At 40.8% G+C, this 18,877-nt stretch overlaps 2 protein-coding genes across 2 annotated transcripts in view; one reads left to right on the forward strand and one right to left on the reverse strand.

The window, feature by feature from the left end:
* Nucleotides 1-556: 556 nt before the first annotated feature.
* LOC138955223 (uncharacterized) lies at nucleotides 557-1,264 on the reverse strand. The gene has a single exon (XM_070326874.1). The coding sequence runs from the start codon at nucleotides 1,262-1,264 to the stop codon at nucleotides 557-559; it is 708 nt and encodes a 235-aa protein (XP_070182975.1).
* Nucleotides 1,265-1,273: 9 nt separating this feature from the next.
* The window catches only part of LOC138955221 (phosphatidylinositol phosphatase PTPRQ-like), a 65,710-nt gene continuing 48,106 nt past the window's right edge, over nucleotides 1,274-18,877 (forward strand). The window contains exons 1-8 of the mRNA XM_070326872.1: nucleotides 1,274-1,357; nucleotides 3,571-3,663; nucleotides 6,730-6,819; nucleotides 7,127-7,219; nucleotides 11,945-12,034; nucleotides 12,328-12,408; nucleotides 13,014-13,106; nucleotides 15,521-15,604. The gene's annotated coding sequence lies outside the window, so the exon portion shown is untranslated. The remainder of the gene's footprint in view (nucleotides 1,358-3,570; nucleotides 3,664-6,729; nucleotides 6,820-7,126; nucleotides 7,220-11,944; nucleotides 12,035-12,327; nucleotides 12,409-13,013; nucleotides 13,107-15,520; nucleotides 15,605-18,877) is intronic.

The raw sequence follows: 18,877 nt of genomic DNA on the forward strand, positions 1-18,877 counted from the left end.
ACCGAAGTCCGGCCTTCGTCGAAGATTGCTTTACAAAAATGTCAATCAATTTGATTGAAAAATGAGGGTGTGACAGTGCCGCCACAACTTTTACAAAAATCCGGATATGACGTCATCAAAAGTATTTATCGAAAAAAAGAACAAACCATTCTCATGTCAAATTTCATAAAGATCGGTCCAGTAGTTTGGTCTGAATCGCTCTACACACACACACGCACAGACACACACACACACAAACACACACACATACACCACGACCCTCGTCTCGATTCCCCCTCTATGTTAAAACATTTAGTCAAAACTTGACTAAATGTAAAAAGTTAAACAAAATAATCTTTGGAGCAAACATTTAATATAGCCAGGTAAAAACGTCCCGTGGGCTGAATTTTTGTTTCAATATAGCCGGGATTTCAATATAGCCGACTTCAATGTAGCCAACATTTTTTAACAAAGAAAAAGTAGAGCTTCAGACGGGACCTGAAAAATTCTTCAATATAGCCGGGATTTCAATATAGCCTACTTCTTCTTCTTCTTCTTCTGCGTTCGACGGTTGTGTCTAGGGTCGTAGTTCCGCTGCTGTCGTGAACTGGAACGTCGCTTTCAGGTCTTCTGACGTTCCCCAGAGCTTGGTCTCCAGTGTAGCTCCTTCTGGCCAGATCTGGTTCCGCAGCAGGGTGAAGTTTGTGCATGTATTCAATACATGTTCTACTGTCTGGTCGGCCGCCCCACAATCGCACAATGCCGACTCTGCTACGCCGATCCTTTTCAGGTGCGCTTTAAAGCCGCAGTGCCCTGTACGCAGCCGGAAGATGGCAGTCTGCTCTGCACGGCTGAGGCGGTGGATGGGGTCTTGGTCTGGCTTGTAGCCTCCGTTTCTTTCTTTGAATGCTGTCTTCCAGCGATGCTTGATGAGGGTTTTGGTCTCTCGGAAGGACAGGCTGGTTTCTGGTTGTTCCTGTCTTCCTGCATCTTTGGCCAGACCATCCGCCTTCTCATTTCCAGCGATGCCGCAGTGCGCTGGAATCCACTGCAGAACTACGGAGGCTTTCTGGGACAAGTCGTTCAGGGACTTCTTCAGCTCTTCCACGAGGTGTTCTGCAGGGGCAGTGAGGACTTGTAGTGCGGACAGGCAGTCTGAGAGGAAGACAACCTTGGGTGGGGTTTCCTCAAGAGAGGTGAGGAAGTCTGCAGCTGTATAGCCGGGTTTCACTGTATTAGTAAACTTATTATGATTTTCATGACTGTATGTGCATACCTTTACCATCAGGACTATTGGCCGGGCAACCTGGGTGCGGCACTAATAACAACAACTGTGAACCTAACGCCGTGTGTGAAGCAGGAAATACAGGAACATGCAGTAAGTGAAACATTCTATGTACCTGTTTGAGTGTGAGTACACTTGGTGACCATTGTATAAACCTAATTAAATGCTTCCTTTAAGTCGTAAAACATATTTATTACCAAGACATTTTGGTATAAATCGACGCCAAAGAAGAAGAAAAGGCATAAAAGGAGCAATTATTTACTTATAGGCCAGTACTAGCTGAACTTTTACAAAAAATCACTTTTTTTCATTCAAAGTTGAGTTTGTATTATTCTAAGGTACAATTGCCTGCAATTTACGAATCCGTTAGAATTTTGCATCTAAATATAATATCTTTTGAGATATACGGGTTTAAAAAGGGGGTATCTGTGCTGACTTATTACTATCTGGCCAACGAAATCGCAAAATCAACACATTTTCGACACTAATGTAATGATTAAAAAAAAGTATTAAAGACAGAGTGTTGCCATTTTCCACAGTTGATTTTGGTATGGATGCCCATGGTTGGAACCTCTAAAACATTGAAAGAAAATGGAGCAGAACTCAAATGGGAATTTTTTTAAGTAGTAATTATCGACACAAAAAATTCTCGAAAAGTGAAAATTGTGTAAATGTCCTCAATAACGATTATCACATTGTTAGAGGTTCCCACCATGATGACTTATGTCCAGAACAACTTGGCAAAATGCCATAACCCTCCTATAATTAGTTTGGCCTGTATCATTACGGCCATGCGGGTAATAAACGACATTTCGGTTTTGGCTATATTTATTTATTATTTTTTGTGTGCAGCTATTAATTATGTTTTTGAAATTCTGTTTGTGTCTACAATATTTCCATTATGTCAAGAAACAGTAGCCAAACTTTGAAACTGTTATCTCTATATGTAGGTGGTTTACTACTGGCATGAACAAACAACCCTCCGCTAGGTAGTACTGGCCCCTTAATGAGCCTTTCCTCTTTTTCTAATACTACTACCGTAAAATCCCTAGCAAACGCCCAGTATCTAGCAAACGCCCACCCCTCACTTTTGGCCAAAAGTTATGCAGAGGGGTCCATACCTAACAAACGCCCACCCCGTTTAAAAAAAAATGCTTTAAGACGCCTTTATCTACGATTTGTGCACACTGTTCGATGGTTTGCCTTTTGTTTGGGGGAGGGGGGGGAGGAATAAAGACCTACAGCGCAAGGCGATCAAATTGGCAGGTGCTTTTAATGTGCAAGGCTTTGTAGCATCAGACATGTGGCTCAAGCGCTGGAAACTGCGCCACACGGTTTCCTCTCGACGAGGAACCACTGCCAACCAAAGGGTCCCTGCCGACTTCGAAGATCAACTTCTTCAATTCCGTCGAAATATTCTGCGACTTCGTCATCGCCATGACTGCCATCTGTCTAATATAATGAACATGGACCACACGATGATTCGGGTCGGTTTCGCCAAACATTTTAAAGATGACATCAGAGACTGCTGGGTTGAGTGGATGAGAGAAGCAAGACCACCGACAGCAGCAGCTGCTGACAACCTCAAGCAGCCTAGAAGGCAAGACGTCATCAACTGGGTCAGCAGGGCGTGGGAGAACATATGACCTGAAACGATCGTTACGTCCTTTCTCACGTGCGCAATTTCAAACGCAATGGACGGTTCCCAAGATGATGAAGTACTGGAGTGGTTTCCAGATTAAATCGGCACTATCCTGCCTCGCGATCACGGCAATGGAGATGCTCCAGAAGAAGCTGAGAGTGGAGACGACAGTGAAGACGATGATGTTGACTTCGAAGGACTAGAATGAGCCCAGTATCATCAACCCTACCAGATCTCCAAACAAGAGAAGAAACTATGTTTGTGCTGACGTTATTCTGAGAGATAGAAGAATCAAGGTCACTTGTGTTCTTCTTTTCTTTTTTCTATCACAGAACGTTGATTTTTATTTGTGTAAACAAACCGTGTGTTTATTTTTCATTAAAATTGCATAAATCACATGGTTGTATCACTTTTTTTCTCTCGTAAAAATGTGATGACACTTTATCTTGCTTAGGGGTGTATACCTAGCAAACGCCCACTCCCTACTTTTACCTGAAATCTGTGCGGAGGGGGGGGGGGGGGCGTGGGGGGGATGGGCGTTTGCTAGGGATTTTACGGTATATGTGGGCATGACAGTAAGTAGCCAGCACAACGCCAGCGTCTTCGTATTTTACGATCTATGTTCCAGTGCAAGCCTTAGTGTGTCTTTTCTCTTTGCTTACAGAAATCAAGGTGGGACAGACATGCACCACTCCTCCTGACCATTGTAAATCTGGATCCCAGTGTTTTGCAGTGGCTGGTGACGGCACTAAGTGCAGTAAGGCATCACACTTTCTATGGCCAAAGGGGGTTTAGTTTAATGCAAAGTGAATGTCTTCGTTGGGATGCATGTCGTGGAGGCGTCTTTGTCTTGTTTTGTGTTCTTTTTTTTTTTTTTTTTTTTGCAAGCTGGTGCTTAAAACGCCGGGTACGCCTTTTGATGAAAAAACAATTGCGCTCCATCATGTGCCCTGTAAATTGCGAATTGAACTTCGATCTGGGCAACCTGTAGACGGAAGACAATTCCCTTGATACCAAAACGTGAAAAGAATGCTAAACTATCTGCCTTCGCCGCCACAGCAGAACAACAGCGTAACTGTATACTTGGGTTGTGTTCCAAACCAAAGAAACACTAATGAAGTGGCAATAGAATCGAATGATTTTTAGGGAACTATACAGCCGCGCAATATAATTATGCACCTGCGCAGGTAGACTGAAAGAGAGATTCAGATTCGAACCCCCCATAAAAACTGAGGAAAGGGGGAATAATTATGCTACACACCTTGTCTCATGGATATTGGCAATAATGATCTCAGCTCGCGGTTATAAAAAAGCTAGCTGAAGCTCGCGTTGTTTTTATGATCCGGAAACGTCGACAATAATTTTAATATAAACTGAGATTCGGCGATTAACCTCTACATAATCTCCACCCTAAACTCACTAAGCGCGGCAGGGATTTGAACACGTAACCTTCCGCATGGAAAGCGGGCGTATTATCCACTAAGTAATTGCGCCCGTCTTCTAGGGTTTGATAATCTTCAGACATAACGCCACTGTACTTCACATTTGTCAAACTCAAGGTTGTTTCTGTGTTATGTTCTGTGGAAAAAGAACATGGAAAATCATTTATTTCTAAAAAAAGTAATGTTTTTAGAGATTAAGTTTTGAAGCTTTACATACTTTTCGGGTTTATGACCTCAAGACATAATCTGAGACTGTATGACCCTCGTCAAGTCTGATTTAAAATATGGAAAATCGTTCATTTATTGAACGCCTTGAAGCTACAGCTTTGAAATAACGCACGCTTTTGGGTTTTATGACCCCCAGACACGACCCAAGTCAGGTTGACCTAATATACATTTCAAGGTCACAGCTTCAAGGCTCTCTACAGATGCTCTACGTAGAAGGTCCCAAGATCCCAAATTGTAATTGTTTAGGAGGTCCGCGGAACCTAAACGCTTAGAAGGTCCCAATTCCCGAAGGACTCTTGGAAATGTATTTGTCACATCAGTTAGATTTAATTTCGCGTCGGTACAGATAAGACAGAATTTTGTTTTTAAATCAGGCTTAGTGTACATTCTTGTCAATTCTGTACGGAAACTTGCAGACGATCAAAATCAGTGTCAGCGATATGCAAGATAACGCAGATAAAGAGTCTCTCGAGACCCGTTCTTTTCAGATAACGTGCGGCGCGGGACATTTCGAAGAATATTATCATAGACCCTAACTTGCCTTCGTGGTCTAGTGATACCAATGTATACGTTCTGTGTGGTTTCCCTTATTTGCATCACGTCGTTTCGAGGTTCATTCCGTTTCACTTTCCGCTAAATGTAATTTGTTCTGAGAGAAGCACGCTAAGATTGATTCGTATCTAATAACAATTTCGAACAAGTTAAGAAAGGTGTTGATCTGAGAGAATAATATGGCAGGCAGTCACGGTACCTGCACTGGGTACAAACGAATCATCAAAAAGACACGAGCAATACAATAAAAACAATATCTGGGAAGTACAGTACCCGGCGAAAGAAACGCAACTCATTCGCGCCCACTGTTGCAAGTGTTTTTTTTGGTTTTTTTTTGTATTTGCCCAGCACATCATCGTGGGGCTTTTAATCCATAACATGCATCCGTCTACAATGTATCTTCATTCATCCTTCAAAATGTATAATAAATATGTAAATGGCAAGTATACAAGACATACAACATTAGGACCTAACCGACAGACGGACATACATATCGTTCACTTAAGTATGGCCGGAGCATAACATCACAAGCAGATTCCAATACTGATAAATAAAAAGAGAGAGAGAGAGAGAGAGAGAGAGAGAGAGAGAGAGAGAGAGAGAGAGAGAGAGAGAGAGAGAGAGAGAGAGAGAGAGAGAGAGAGAGAGAGAGAGAGAGAGAGAGAGAGAGAGAGAGAGAGAGAGAGAGAGAGAGAGAGAGAGAGAGAGAGATTTTTCGTCATTTTCAAATTGTCGTACACTATGAACCAAATAAGTTACATAAAAAAGGAAGACAGATTCGTGGAGAGTGTTTTACTGGCTATACGATTAGTGCATATTATTTGATAGTTTTTTTTAACCTTTTTATAAACTGTGTTATACAGGGTTGGGGTCAATCGAGTCGTGATTGCAGGTGAACTTGTCATTTCGACACGCTACAAAACTCGTAAAAAATGCATATTTTTCAACCAGGCAAAGACATTTGTGGAGGAAATTCATCTCTCAACATGATCATTGGCCAATCGACGAAATCCTCTATTCTCGATGACATACTTAGGAGTTAGTTCGAGAGAACGACGATCTATGGACGGATTATCATATAAAGGGAAGCCGGCGGTTTAAAACGGGCGTCGATAGAGCCAATGAACAATGATGTCTACTTGTAGTATTTCATTCACTTGTGGTTTCCATTATATGTGCAATGCAAAACATTGACAAAACATCAAGTAAATATAAGACATTTAGTAAAGCAGTACAAAACAAAAGATTCTAGATTCAGAGAGAGAGAGAGAGAGAGAGAGAGAAATAGAGAGAGAGAGAGAGAGAGAGAGAGAGAGAGAGAGAGAAAGAGAGAGAGAGAGAGAGACAGAGAGACAGAGAGACGGGGACAGACAGACAGACAGACACAGATGGAGAGAGACAGACTCAGAGAGATAGTTTGTGTATGTATGTGTGTGTGTGTGTGTGTGTGTGTGTGTGTGAGTGTGTGTGTGTGTGTGTGGGTGGGTGTGGGTGGGTGTGTCTGTCTGTCTGTCTGTCTGTCTGTTCTTGTGCGTTTTGTGTTTTCTATTAGTAAACTTATTATGATTTTCATGACTGTATGTGCATACCTTTACCATCAGGACTATTGGCCGGGCAACCTGGGTGCGGCACTAATGACAACAACTGTGAACCTAACGCCGTGTGTGAAGCAGGAAATACAGGAACATGCAGTAAGTGAAACATTCTATGTACCTGTTTGAGTGTGAGTACACTTGGTGACCATTGTTAAAACCTAATTAAATGCTTCCTTTAAGTCGTAAAACATATTTATTACCAAGACATTTTGGTATAAATCGACGCCAAAGAAGAAGAAAAGGCATACAAGGAGCAATTATTTACTTTATGAGCCTTTCCTCTTGTTCTAATACCACTATATGTGGGCATGACAGTAAGTAGCCAGCACAACGCCAGCGTCTTCGTATTTTACGATCTATGTTCCAGTGCAAGCCTTAGTGTGTCTTTTCTCTTTGCTTACAGAAATCAAGGTGGGACAGACATGCACCACTCCTTCTGACCATTGTAAATCTGGATCCCAGTGTTTTGCAGTGACTGGTGACGGCACTAAGTGCAGTAAGGCATCATATTTTCTATGGCCAAAGGGGGTTTAGTTTAATGCAAAGTGAATGTCTTTGTGGGGATGCATGTCGTGGAGGCGTCTTTGTCTTGTTTTGTGTTCTTTTATTTTTTGTTTTTTTTTGCAAGCTGGTGCTTAAAACGCCGGGTACGCCTTTTGATGAAAAAACAATTGCGCTCCATCATGTGCCCTGTAATTGCGAATTGAACTTCGATCTGGGCAACCTGTAGACGGAAGACAATTCCCTTGATACCAAAACGTGAAAAGAATGCTAAACTATCTGCCTTTGCTGCCACAGCAGAATAACAACGTAACTGTATACTTGGGTTGTGTTCCAAACCAAAGAAACACTAATGAAGTGGCAATAGAATCGAATGATTTTTAGGGAACTATACAGCCGCGCAATATAATTATGCACCTGCGCAGGTAGACTGGAAGAGAGATTCACATTCGAACCCCCCATAAAAACTGAGGAAAGGGGGAATAATTATGCTACACACCTTGTCTCATGGATATTGGCAATAATGATCTCAGCTCGCGGTTATAAAAAAGCTAGCTGAAGCTCGCGTTGTTTTTATGATCCGGAAACGTCGACAATAATTTTAATATAAACTGAGATTCGGCGATTAACCTCTACATAATCTCCACTCTTAACTCACCAAGCGCGGCAGGGATTTGAACACTTAACCTTCCGCATGGAAAGCGGGCGTATTATCCACTAAGTAATTGCGCCCGTCTTCTAGGGTTTGATAATCTTCAGACATAACGCCACTGTCCTTCACTTGTCAAAGTCAAGGTTGTTTCTGTGTTATGTTCTGTGGAAAAAGAACATGGAAAATCATTTATTTCAAAAAAAAGTAATGTTTTTAGAGATTAAGTTTTGAAGCTTTACATACTTTTCGGGTTTATGACCTCAAGACATAATCTGAGACTGTATGACCCTCGTCAAGTCTGATTTAAAATATGGAAAATCGTTCATTTATTGAACGCCTTGAAGCTACAGCTTTGAAATAACGCACGCTTTTTGGGTTTTATGACCCCCAGACACGACCCAAGTCAGGTTGACCTAATATACATTTCAAGGTCACAGCTTCAAGGCTCTCTACAGATGCTCTACGTAGAAGGTCCCAAGATCCCAAATTGTAATCGTTTAGGAGGTCCGCGGAACCTAAACGCTTAGAAGGTCCCAATTCCCGAAGGACTCTTGGAAATGTATTTGTCACATCAGTTAGATTTAATTTCGCGTCGGTACAGATAAGACAGAATTTTGTTTTTAAATCAGGCTTAGTGTACATTCTTGTCAATTCTGTACGGAAACTTGCAGACGATCAAAATCAGTGTCAGCGATATGCAAGATAACGCAGATAAAGAGTCTCTCGAGACCCGTTCTTTTCAGATAACGTGCGGCGCGGGACATTTCGAAGAATATTATCATAGACCCTAACTTGCCTTCGTGGTCTAGTGATACCAATGTATACGTTCTGTGTGGTTTCCCTTATTTGCATCACGTCGTTTCGAGGTTCATTCCGTTTCACTTTCCGCTAAATGTAATTTGTTCTGAGAGAAGCACGCTAAGATTGATTCGTATCTAATAACAATTTCGAACAAGGAACTTAGTCGATAAATATCGACAGGGGGCCGACAAATGGTTTAAATGGGAAATGTGTGTATATGGGTGTGGGTTTGAAACAAACAAACAAACCAACCCATGTGAACCCCGGGCCGCAGGCCTTCGATGTAGTGATTGAAAAAAAAAGGATGTTCTCAAATGGTTCAATTCTCATTTGGTCTGATTCTCAAATGGTACCGGTATACTCCCCCCCCCCCCCCTGGCCGCAGGCCTAGGAGTAAAATTTTTATAGACACTGACCTTCTTCCCAGGGGTCATTGACCCAGTTTTGGCTATGAGAGGTGGTTCGCACAGAGGCTGTAGAGTATACTGGGGCGGTCTCTTTGATGTCTTGAGAGGAAACTTGGCCAGGGTAGTACATGCACCAGAACTGGTGGACACCAAGGACAAACATGAAATCGAAGCAGTTTGCTTTCAGAGAGAACGGTCGTCAGCAACTCAAACTTCTCTGTTTTCTTTTTTTTTTTAAATCTGACTTTCTTTGTGGCCCCCTGACTCCGCCCCCTCCCTCTGTAAGGACCCTCCTCCACAAGGACCGATTTTTGTCAACATTTTAAAGGTCGCTAGAGAGGGGTTCCACTGTATGACCTAACCGCTACTGGCAGACGGCCTCAATCTTCACGAGCAAAGACGAGATTAATAGGTGCTCGGTTTTGGTATTTTGAATTACATTACATTAAACCTTTGTTGGGTTTCATGGTCATGGCAACAGCCATAATACAGGGTGACACAAAAAAAACAGAGCCCACCAAAAGTTTAATATTTTCTGAAATAATCAGCCGATTCTTTTATTTTTTCAGGTGAGCCAAGCTGAAATGATGTTCTAACAGCCCACCAAGTTTGAGCTTCAAGATGTCATGGACAACGGAGCATAAGACATTTATAGTCGAGGCCTATTTTCGGTCGAATTCTATCCAGACTGGTCAGCCGCAGATGTGGGATCGCTCTTACAGCTGCTGTTATTGCTGCCTTAAGATCAGGGATGGTCTGGGGGTTGTTGCCATATACCCTGTCCTTGAGGTACCCCCACAGATAAAAATCTGGGGGGTTCAAGTCCGGTGAATAGGGGGACCACTCTGGGTCACATCTGCGGCTGACCAGTCTGGATAGAATTCGACCGAAAATAGGCCTCGACTATAAATGTCTTATGCTCCGTTGTCCATGACATCTTGAAGCTCAAACTTGGTGGGCTGTTAGAACATCATTTCAGCTTGGCTCACCTGAAAAAATAAAAGAATCGGCTGATTATTTCAGAAAATATTAAACTTTTGGTGGGATAGATCTGTTTTTTTTGTGTCACCCTGTAATATTACATGATGTATAATATCATATTTCAGCATATGTGAATTACATGTCATCATACTAAACTGTCATACATTTTTATTCCTACATTATTCTGATTGATCACAACCAAACCTACTATCATTGGACACATCCAAATGCAAGCGCCTGTTCTTGACAATTTCTCTCTGATCTAAATATAAAATCAGTGCAATTTCCTGGGTCGGGCTTTGCCACAGACACTCACGGTTTGGCCTGTAGGTAAAATGTACAATGTATTTTCTGATTTGTGCACAAAAGCTTTTTTTCTTTTTTCTTTTTTTTAACATAACAATGTTTAATGTCACTGTATGTTTAAAAGACCATGGTCATATTTGTAAAAAAAATGTTAAATTAGAAAATAAATAACATTTTGGTTCATGATTTTTCCTACACCTGTGCTAAAAATAAGAAATAAAAATGTCGGGTATATAAGTCACTCAAATACAGCTAGGTATGAATGGCTCGGTTTGAGTTTGTTGCAGTTGACCCTGCACAATGCGACAAATCATGTTTTTGTTGAACAATTTTGACGTCACCCCTCCCATAGGGTGACGTATTTCACAACTTCCTGTGTTACACAAACTCTGTGATGACCAATTTTGACGTCACCCCTCCCATAGGGTGACGGATTTCACAACTTTCTACAGATGAACAATTTTGACGTCACCCCTCCCATAGGGTGACGGATGTCACAACTTCCTGTGTACACAAACTGATGACGTATTTCACAACAAAATGGCGCTGCCCATGGTCAACCTCGAAACTATCCGTATAGAATGGGGGCGTCCTCGCCCCCATAACAAGTTAAGAAAGGTGTTGATCTGAGAGAATAATATGGCAGGCAGTCACGGTACCTGCACTGGGTACAAACGAATCATCAAAAAGACACGAGCAATACAATAAAAACAATATCTGGGAAGTACAGTTCCCGGCGGAAAAAAACGCAACTCATTCGCGCCCACTGTTGCATGTGATTTTTCGTCATCGTCAACCAGATAAAGCACATACAAAAGGAAGACAGATTCGTGGAGGATATTTTACTGGCTTACGATTAGTGCATATTACTTAATCGTTTTCTTTGTTTACCTTTCCATAAACTGTGTTATACAGGGTAGGGGTCAATCGAGTCGTGATTGGAGGCGAATATGTCATTTCGACACGCTACAAAACTCGTAAAAAATGCATATTTTTCAACCAGGCAAAGACATTTGTGGAGGAAATTCATCTCTCAACATGATCATTGGCCAATCGACAAAATCCTCTATTCTCGATGACAAACTAAGGAGTTAGTTCGAGAGAACGACGATCTATGGACGGTTTATTATATAAAGGGAAGCAAGCGATTAACAACGGGCGTCGATAGAGCCAAAGAACAGTGATGTCTACTTGTAGAATTTCATTCACTTGTGGTTTCCATTATATGTGCAATGCAAAACATTGACAAAACATCAAGTAAATAAAAGACATTTAGTAAAGCAGTACATTACAAAAGATTCTAGATTCAGAGAGACAGAGAGAGAGACAGAGAGATAGAGAGAGACGGGGACAGACAGACAGGCAGACAGACACAGATGGAGAGAGACAGACTCAGAGAGATAGTTTGTGTATGTATGTGTGTGCGTGTGTGTCTGTCTGTCTGTCTGTCTGTCTGTCTGTCTGTCTGTCTGTCTGTCTGTCTGTCTGTCTGTCTGTTCTTGTGCGTTTTGTGTTTTCTATTAGTAAACCTATTATGATTTTCATGACTGTATGTGCATACCTTTACCATCAGGACTATTGGCCGGGCAACCTGGGTGCGGCACTAATGACAACAACTGTGAACCTAACGCCGTGTGTGAAGCAGGAAATACAGGAACATGCAGTAAGTGAAACATTCTATGTACCTGTTTGAGTGTGAGTACACTTGATGACCGTTGTTAAAACCTATTTAAATGCTTGCTTTAAGTGACGTAAGGCATTTGTATTTCCATGACAAATTGTAGACTTGTCCGACTTCAGGGCGAGGACCACATGTAAAAAAGCAAACCGCTGCTTATTGTATTACCCTCGTCAAATAAAACATTGTTATTGTCATTGCCATTCTCCTAAGATTGAATGCTTTTAACATTTGATACGTTTCATGATTGTGTGAATCCCCTTTGACTATGCCATCAGGATTACCGGCGGGGCAGACTGGGTGCGGCGCAGATGACAACAAATGTGAATCCAAGGCTGAATGTGAACAAGACACATGCAGTGAGTTACACGCACACAAACACACACACACGCACACACACACCCACACACGCACACACACATACACACAAACACACACACACGCACGCACACATACACACAAACACACACACACACACACATATACACACACACACACACACACACACACACATACACACAAACACACACACACACACACACACACACACACACACACCACACACACACCACACACAGACACACACAGACACACACACACACTCACACACACTCACACACACATGTTTGAATGTCGGCCGCTCTCTCTCTCTCTCTCTCTCTCTCTCTCTCTCCCTCTCTCTATCTCCCTCTCTCTCTCTCTCTCTCCCTCTCTCTCTCTCTTTCTTTCTCCCACTCTCTTTCTCCCACCCCTCTTTCTCTTTCACGCGGGCGTGTGAATTGCATTGACGCAGACAAGTCGCCCTTCGAAGGAGCATTTATTTTCTTAATGAACCTTTACCTCTTGTTCTAATACCACTATATGTGGGCATGACAGTAAGTAGCCAGCACAACGCCAGCGTCTTCGTATTTTACGATCTATGTTCCAGTGCAAGCCTTAGTGTGTCTTTTCTCTTTGCTTACAGAAATCAAGGTGGGACAGACATGCACCACTCCTTCTGACCATTGTAAATCTGGATCCCAGTGTTTTGCAGTGACTGGTGACGGCACTAAGTGCAGTAAGGCATCATACTTTCTGTGGCCAAAGGGGGTTTAGTTTAATGCAAAGTGAATGTCTTCGTGGGGAAGAATGTCGTGGAGGCGTCTTTGTCTTGTTTTGTTTTCTGTTTTTATATTTAGTCAAGTTTTGACTAAATATTTTAACATCGAGGGGGAATCGAAACGAGGGTCGTGGTGTATGTGTGTGTGTGTGTGTGTGTGTGTGTGTGTGCGTGTGTGTGTGTGTGTGTGTGTGTGTGTGTGTGCGTGCGTGCGTGCGTGCGTGTAGAGCGATTCAGAGCAAACTACTGGGCCGATCTTTATGAAATTTTACATGAGAGTTCCTGGGATTGATATCCCCGAACGTTTTTTTCCTTTTTTCGATAAATGTCTTTGATGACGTCATATCCGGCTTTTCGTGAAAGTTGAGGCGGCACTGTCACGCCCTCATTTTTCAACCAAATTGGTTGAAATTTTGGTCAAGTAATCTTCGACGAAGCCCGGACTTCGGTATTGCATTTCAGCTTGGTGGCTTAAAAACTAGTTGATGACTTTGGTCATTAAAAATCTGAAAATTGTAAACAAAAATAAAAATTTATAAAACGATCCAAATTTACGTTCATCTTATTCTCCATCATTTTCTGATTCCACAAACATATAAATATGTTATATTTGGATTAAAAACAAGCTCTGAAAATTAAATATATAAAAATTATTATCAAAATTAAATTGTCGAAATCAATTTAAAAACACTTTCATCTTATTCCTTGTCGGTTCCTGATTCCAAAAACATATAGATATGATATGTTTGGATTAAAAACACGCTCAGAAAGTTAAAACAAAGAGAGGTACAGAAAAGCGTGCTATCCTTCTTAGCGCAACTACTACCCCGCTCTTCTTGTCAATTTCACTGCCTTTGCCATGAGCGGTGGACTGACGATGCTACGAGTATACGGTCTTGCTGAAAAATGGCATTGCGTTCAGTTTCATTCTGTGAGTTCGACAGCTACTTGACTAAATATTGTATTTTCGCCTTACGCGACTTGTTTGTTGTTGTTGCAAGTTGGTACTTGAAATGCCGGGTACGCCTTTTGAGGAAAAAAAAATTGCGCTCTATCTGGTGCCCTGTAAATTGCGAATTGAACTTCGATCTGGGCAACCTGCAATTACTGTAAATTACCGTGTAATTGCCCAGTACCAATTAAACACCCACTCGAACATTGGACTAGTGTTTGATTATTTCTTTTCATTATTGTGTGCACAGTCTTGCACCATGTAGAGACACTTTTATCCAATAGAATAGTGACAAGTACGTCTGCTACTCGATCCAAAAGATGGAAGACAATTCCCTTGATACCAAAACGTGAAATGGTTATAAACGCTAACGTATCTGCATTTGCTGCTACAGCAGAATAACAACGTAACTGTGTACGTAACAGAGAATACAGTACAAGCTGGGCACTCTCGCTTTCAACTACTTTCATGGCACCCCCCCTCCTTACTTGTCATCAAAACTGACAAAGTACTCTCTAACTGGGTCCCTGAGGTCCTCATCCCAGCTGCTCATCACAGTCCCTAGAGCTAAACTAAAATCAGCTGGACAAAGATCATTCAGATATCAAGTCCCTACACCCTGGAACTCACTTCCCCTAGCGGTCCGCCAGTCTTCTTCACTACCATCATTTAAGATTAAACTGAAGACTCACCTGTACAAATCTGCCTTTTACTAAAATGAACAGAATAATTAGGACATTCAAGCTGTGGTGTAATGTGTGCATGTGACTTGTGAGTGAATGTGCTGAATGATAAGTTTGCTTGTTGACTAGTTGTTAGTTGTTTAATTTGTTGCCCCACAGTCTATGTTACATCTTCGTTCTGTTTTAGATCTGTACGCTTTTATGTGAGTTCTGTTTTATTGTCAGACTTTTTATGTGTAACTATGTGTCTATTACTTATCTTACGTCTTTTTAAAAACAATTTTTCTAGATTATTTTATATAACTATAAGTGGTCGTTGTCTATGAATTGTTTTTAATGCTTGTATGTTATTTCTTATGAGAAAACTTTTTATGTAAAATGTTTAATTTTAATGTCTAATGTAAAGCGCCATGAGACTGCCATTCGGCGGTGAACAGCCCTATAAAAGAATGTTTTATTATTATTATTATTACTTGGTTTTTTTTAAATTCCAAACCAAAGAAACAATAATGAAATGGTAATAGAATGTGGGAACTCTACAGCCGCGCAATATAATCATTCACCTGCGCGGGAAGACTGACAGAGATTCTGATTCGACCCCCCGGGTCCCGAAACTTTGACAATCTGTCTGTCTGTCTGTGTGTGTGAGTGAGTATGTATTGTTTTTTTTTAGTGAATGATTACAATGATTACGCAATGATTTTCATGACTGTATGTGCATACCTTTTAACCATAAGGACTATTGGCCGGGGAATCGGGATGCGGCACTGATAACAACTGTGAACCTAACGCCGTGTGTGAAGCAAGAACTGGAATATGCAGTAAGTTAAACTCTTTTTTCCCTGTTTGAGTGTGAGTACATTTGGTGACCATTGTTAAAACCTAATTAAATGCTTGATTTCAATCGTGAAAAATATTTATTTCCGAGACATTTTGGTGTAAATCGACGCCAAAGAAGAAGATAAGGCATGTCGTTTTTTTCCACAACAGTTAGGGCAAAGTGTCTTCTGCTCTTTGCACGTTTGTTAAATTCAGAACGGTGGAAAACTTTAATTGCTGATCGTATAAATAATGCACTCACCAGTGCACACATTTGCATCATACATGTTGATCGCACAAATGATGGCAAGTGTTGAATTGTTGTGAGGCATCCTTAGATGAGAACTTGACACCCCCGCAGTGGGGCACTGCGGTTATGAAATTAAAGGCCCCTCCTGTTTTTGGAACCGCAGGAGCTTTCTAGTTTGCTGTTGGGTAGATTTTTGGTTCCTCTTTCCTGTCATGCTCTCTTTTTCTTCATGAATTCTTTTCTTTTTTCTGCCTTCTTGCTCATTCACCTGTATTTTTTCCAAAAATCTCTTCTCTTGCCGCTTGTCTCGCGATTCATGTATAGTTTAATCTGTTAGTGTTCTGATGTAAGTCCAGCAGTAGATAGGTTAAGCCTATTTTAACATACTGTAAACTGGTAATCTTCCAGTAGGTATTAATTTAGTTTTACTAAAGCCTGCTGGGACACAAGTAATGGGTTAGTGCATTTGTAAACAGGAATCGCTTGACAAGTGGCCCCCTTCATCCCCCCCTTCCTCGTCCTGATTGGCTCTGCGTAGTCGGCTGGACGTTAAGCAACAAATAAACAAACAAACAAAGAACTTGACACACACACACACTCTCTCTCTCTCTCTCTCTATCTCTCTCTCTCTCTCTCTCTCGATCTTTTCTCTCGCTCGCTCGCTCGCTCGCTCTCTCTCTCTCTCCCTCTCTCTCCCTCGCTCGCTCGCTCTCTCTCTCGCTCGCTCTCTCGCTCTCTCTCTCTCTCTCTCTTATCTCTCTCATACATTTACAACTTATGCATTACCACTTCTTATTTTCCGACAGCATTTAAGCAAGCTAAGGTATCCCTCTGTTTAAATCAGGTGATCCTTCTGATCCTTCTAATTACAGGCCTATTTCAATCCTGTCACCACTTTCAAAACCCTTGGAAAAACATATATATAAACATGCCTTAGCACATTTTGATAAAAACAATTTATTCCATCCAAAACAATCTGGTTTTCGCAAAAAGCACTCATGTCATACAGCTCTTATAAATCTAATTGATCAATGGCTAACCAACATAAATTCTAACAAATTTTCTGCAGCACTGTTTGTTGATTTTGCAAAGGCGTTCGATGTTATTGATCATTCTCTTCTCATTAGGAAATTGTCAATATATGGCATGCAATGCACCACCATTAATATTCTTAAATCTTTTCTTTTAAATAGAAAACAAATTACATTTACTAATGCATCATATTCAAATGAAAGTACTTTGAAATATGGGGTCCCACAGGGATCTGTTTTAGGCCCATTATTGTTCTCCATTTATGTCAATGATTTACCACTGTACATACATAATAACTGTGAGTTGTTTGCAGATGACACTACTATTCATTCTAGTCACCATTCCATAAATTATTTATCAAAAACTCTACAAGAAAGCATTGATGCACTCCTGAATTGGTCAGAGTTAAACCATATGTCTCTTAACCATACTAAAACAAAATTTATGCTAATAACCACAAGACAGAAACGACAAAATCTATTATCGAGCATTCCACCTCTTTATATTAAAAATCAAGTATTGGAAGAAGTGTCTCACCACAAAGTCCTTGGTGTAAAGATTGATAATAATTTATCATGGCATGATCACATTGATTACATCTGTAAGATTGCTTCCCAAAAAATATATCAGTTATCAAAAATAAAACATTTCTTGAATCTCCACTCGCGAAAGATTTTTTTTTACAATCACATCTTGTCAAATATTGATTATGCATCCACTGTGTGGGATTGTGCAAGTGCTAATGTTTTGAAACCTTTAGCCAGTCTTCACAGAAGAGCAGTTAAGCTTATTATGCTAAAAAATCACACTCCTTCAGAATCTGATTATACAAATTTGCAAGTATTACCATTTCAAAAAAGGTTAATGTATAATAAAGGTGTTATAATGCATAAAGTGATGTCAGGATATGCACCGGAGACATTACGTGATAATTTTATTTTGAACTATAACAGACTAAAAATCATCACACCGACTCCACGTATTGACCTTTTCAAATCAAGCCTTCTATATTCAGGTGCGGTCCTATGGAACTCACTTCCTATTTTTCTTAAGCATAAAACAAACACAGACAGCTTCAAAAAAAATTATATGTCGCACATAATGCAACTAAACATGTGCTGAATGGTTCAACAATTCATTTAAAATGTATGTGCATGTTAAACTAAATTATAATAATATGCAGATCTAAATTAAGATATGTTAAAAATTGACATATTTATTATTGGAAATTGTACTTAAAATGCAGCATGACAATTTTTTTATTTTTATTTTATTTATTTTTTTTTTAAATTTATATCTGTATATATATATATAATGTATTATAAGTTTGATGTGATAGTTATTTGATTATATTGTTTTCTGTTCTTGTTGACCCTATATTAGGGCGAGGGCTGGATGTAAAAAAGCAATATTCTTGCTTATCTATTACCCTCGATAATAAAGATTTTGTCTTGTCTTGTCTTGTCTCTCTCTCTCTCTCTCTCTCTCTCTCTCTCTCTCTCTCCCTCCCTCTCTCTCCCTCTCCCCCTCCCCCTCCCTCTTGCGCTCTTTGTCTATAGTCTCGCTCACTCTCAGGCTCTTGTTTTTTTATGAAGGGTTCTCTCTCCCCACCTCTCCCTCTCTTTTCTCGCTATTCCCCCTAGCCCTCCCCTCCCCCTTCCTCTCCGTTGAGTTTGCCCCTTCGGTTCAGACAGCATCATTTTGGTTCTATTGAGATGCGTCTGGCATCTAAGTAACATCAACTTACGGGAGAAACGTTACTCATGTCATCCAAAGAGAAATAACAATGCAATCCCGAGAGTGTGTAACCATCGTTCATAACATAAACGTTAGTCTATGTTAAATGTTTGGTGTACACACTGAAGTAACCACGTGGAAGCTTGATCATACTTCAACTCACGGCATCTGCTTTTTGCATCGCGCCAGGGTTTGATGAATATGTCAACAGAACAGTGAAGCTGTATGAGAGGCTTTTATTTTGACCACTGTGCTT

Source organism: Littorina saxatilis, unplaced genomic scaffold (genome assembly GCF_037325665.1).
Source record: "Littorina saxatilis isolate snail1 unplaced genomic scaffold, US_GU_Lsax_2.0 scaffold_228, whole genome shotgun sequence".
In the NCBI taxonomy this organism is placed as follows: domain Eukaryota; kingdom Metazoa; phylum Mollusca; class Gastropoda; order Littorinimorpha; family Littorinidae; genus Littorina; species Littorina saxatilis.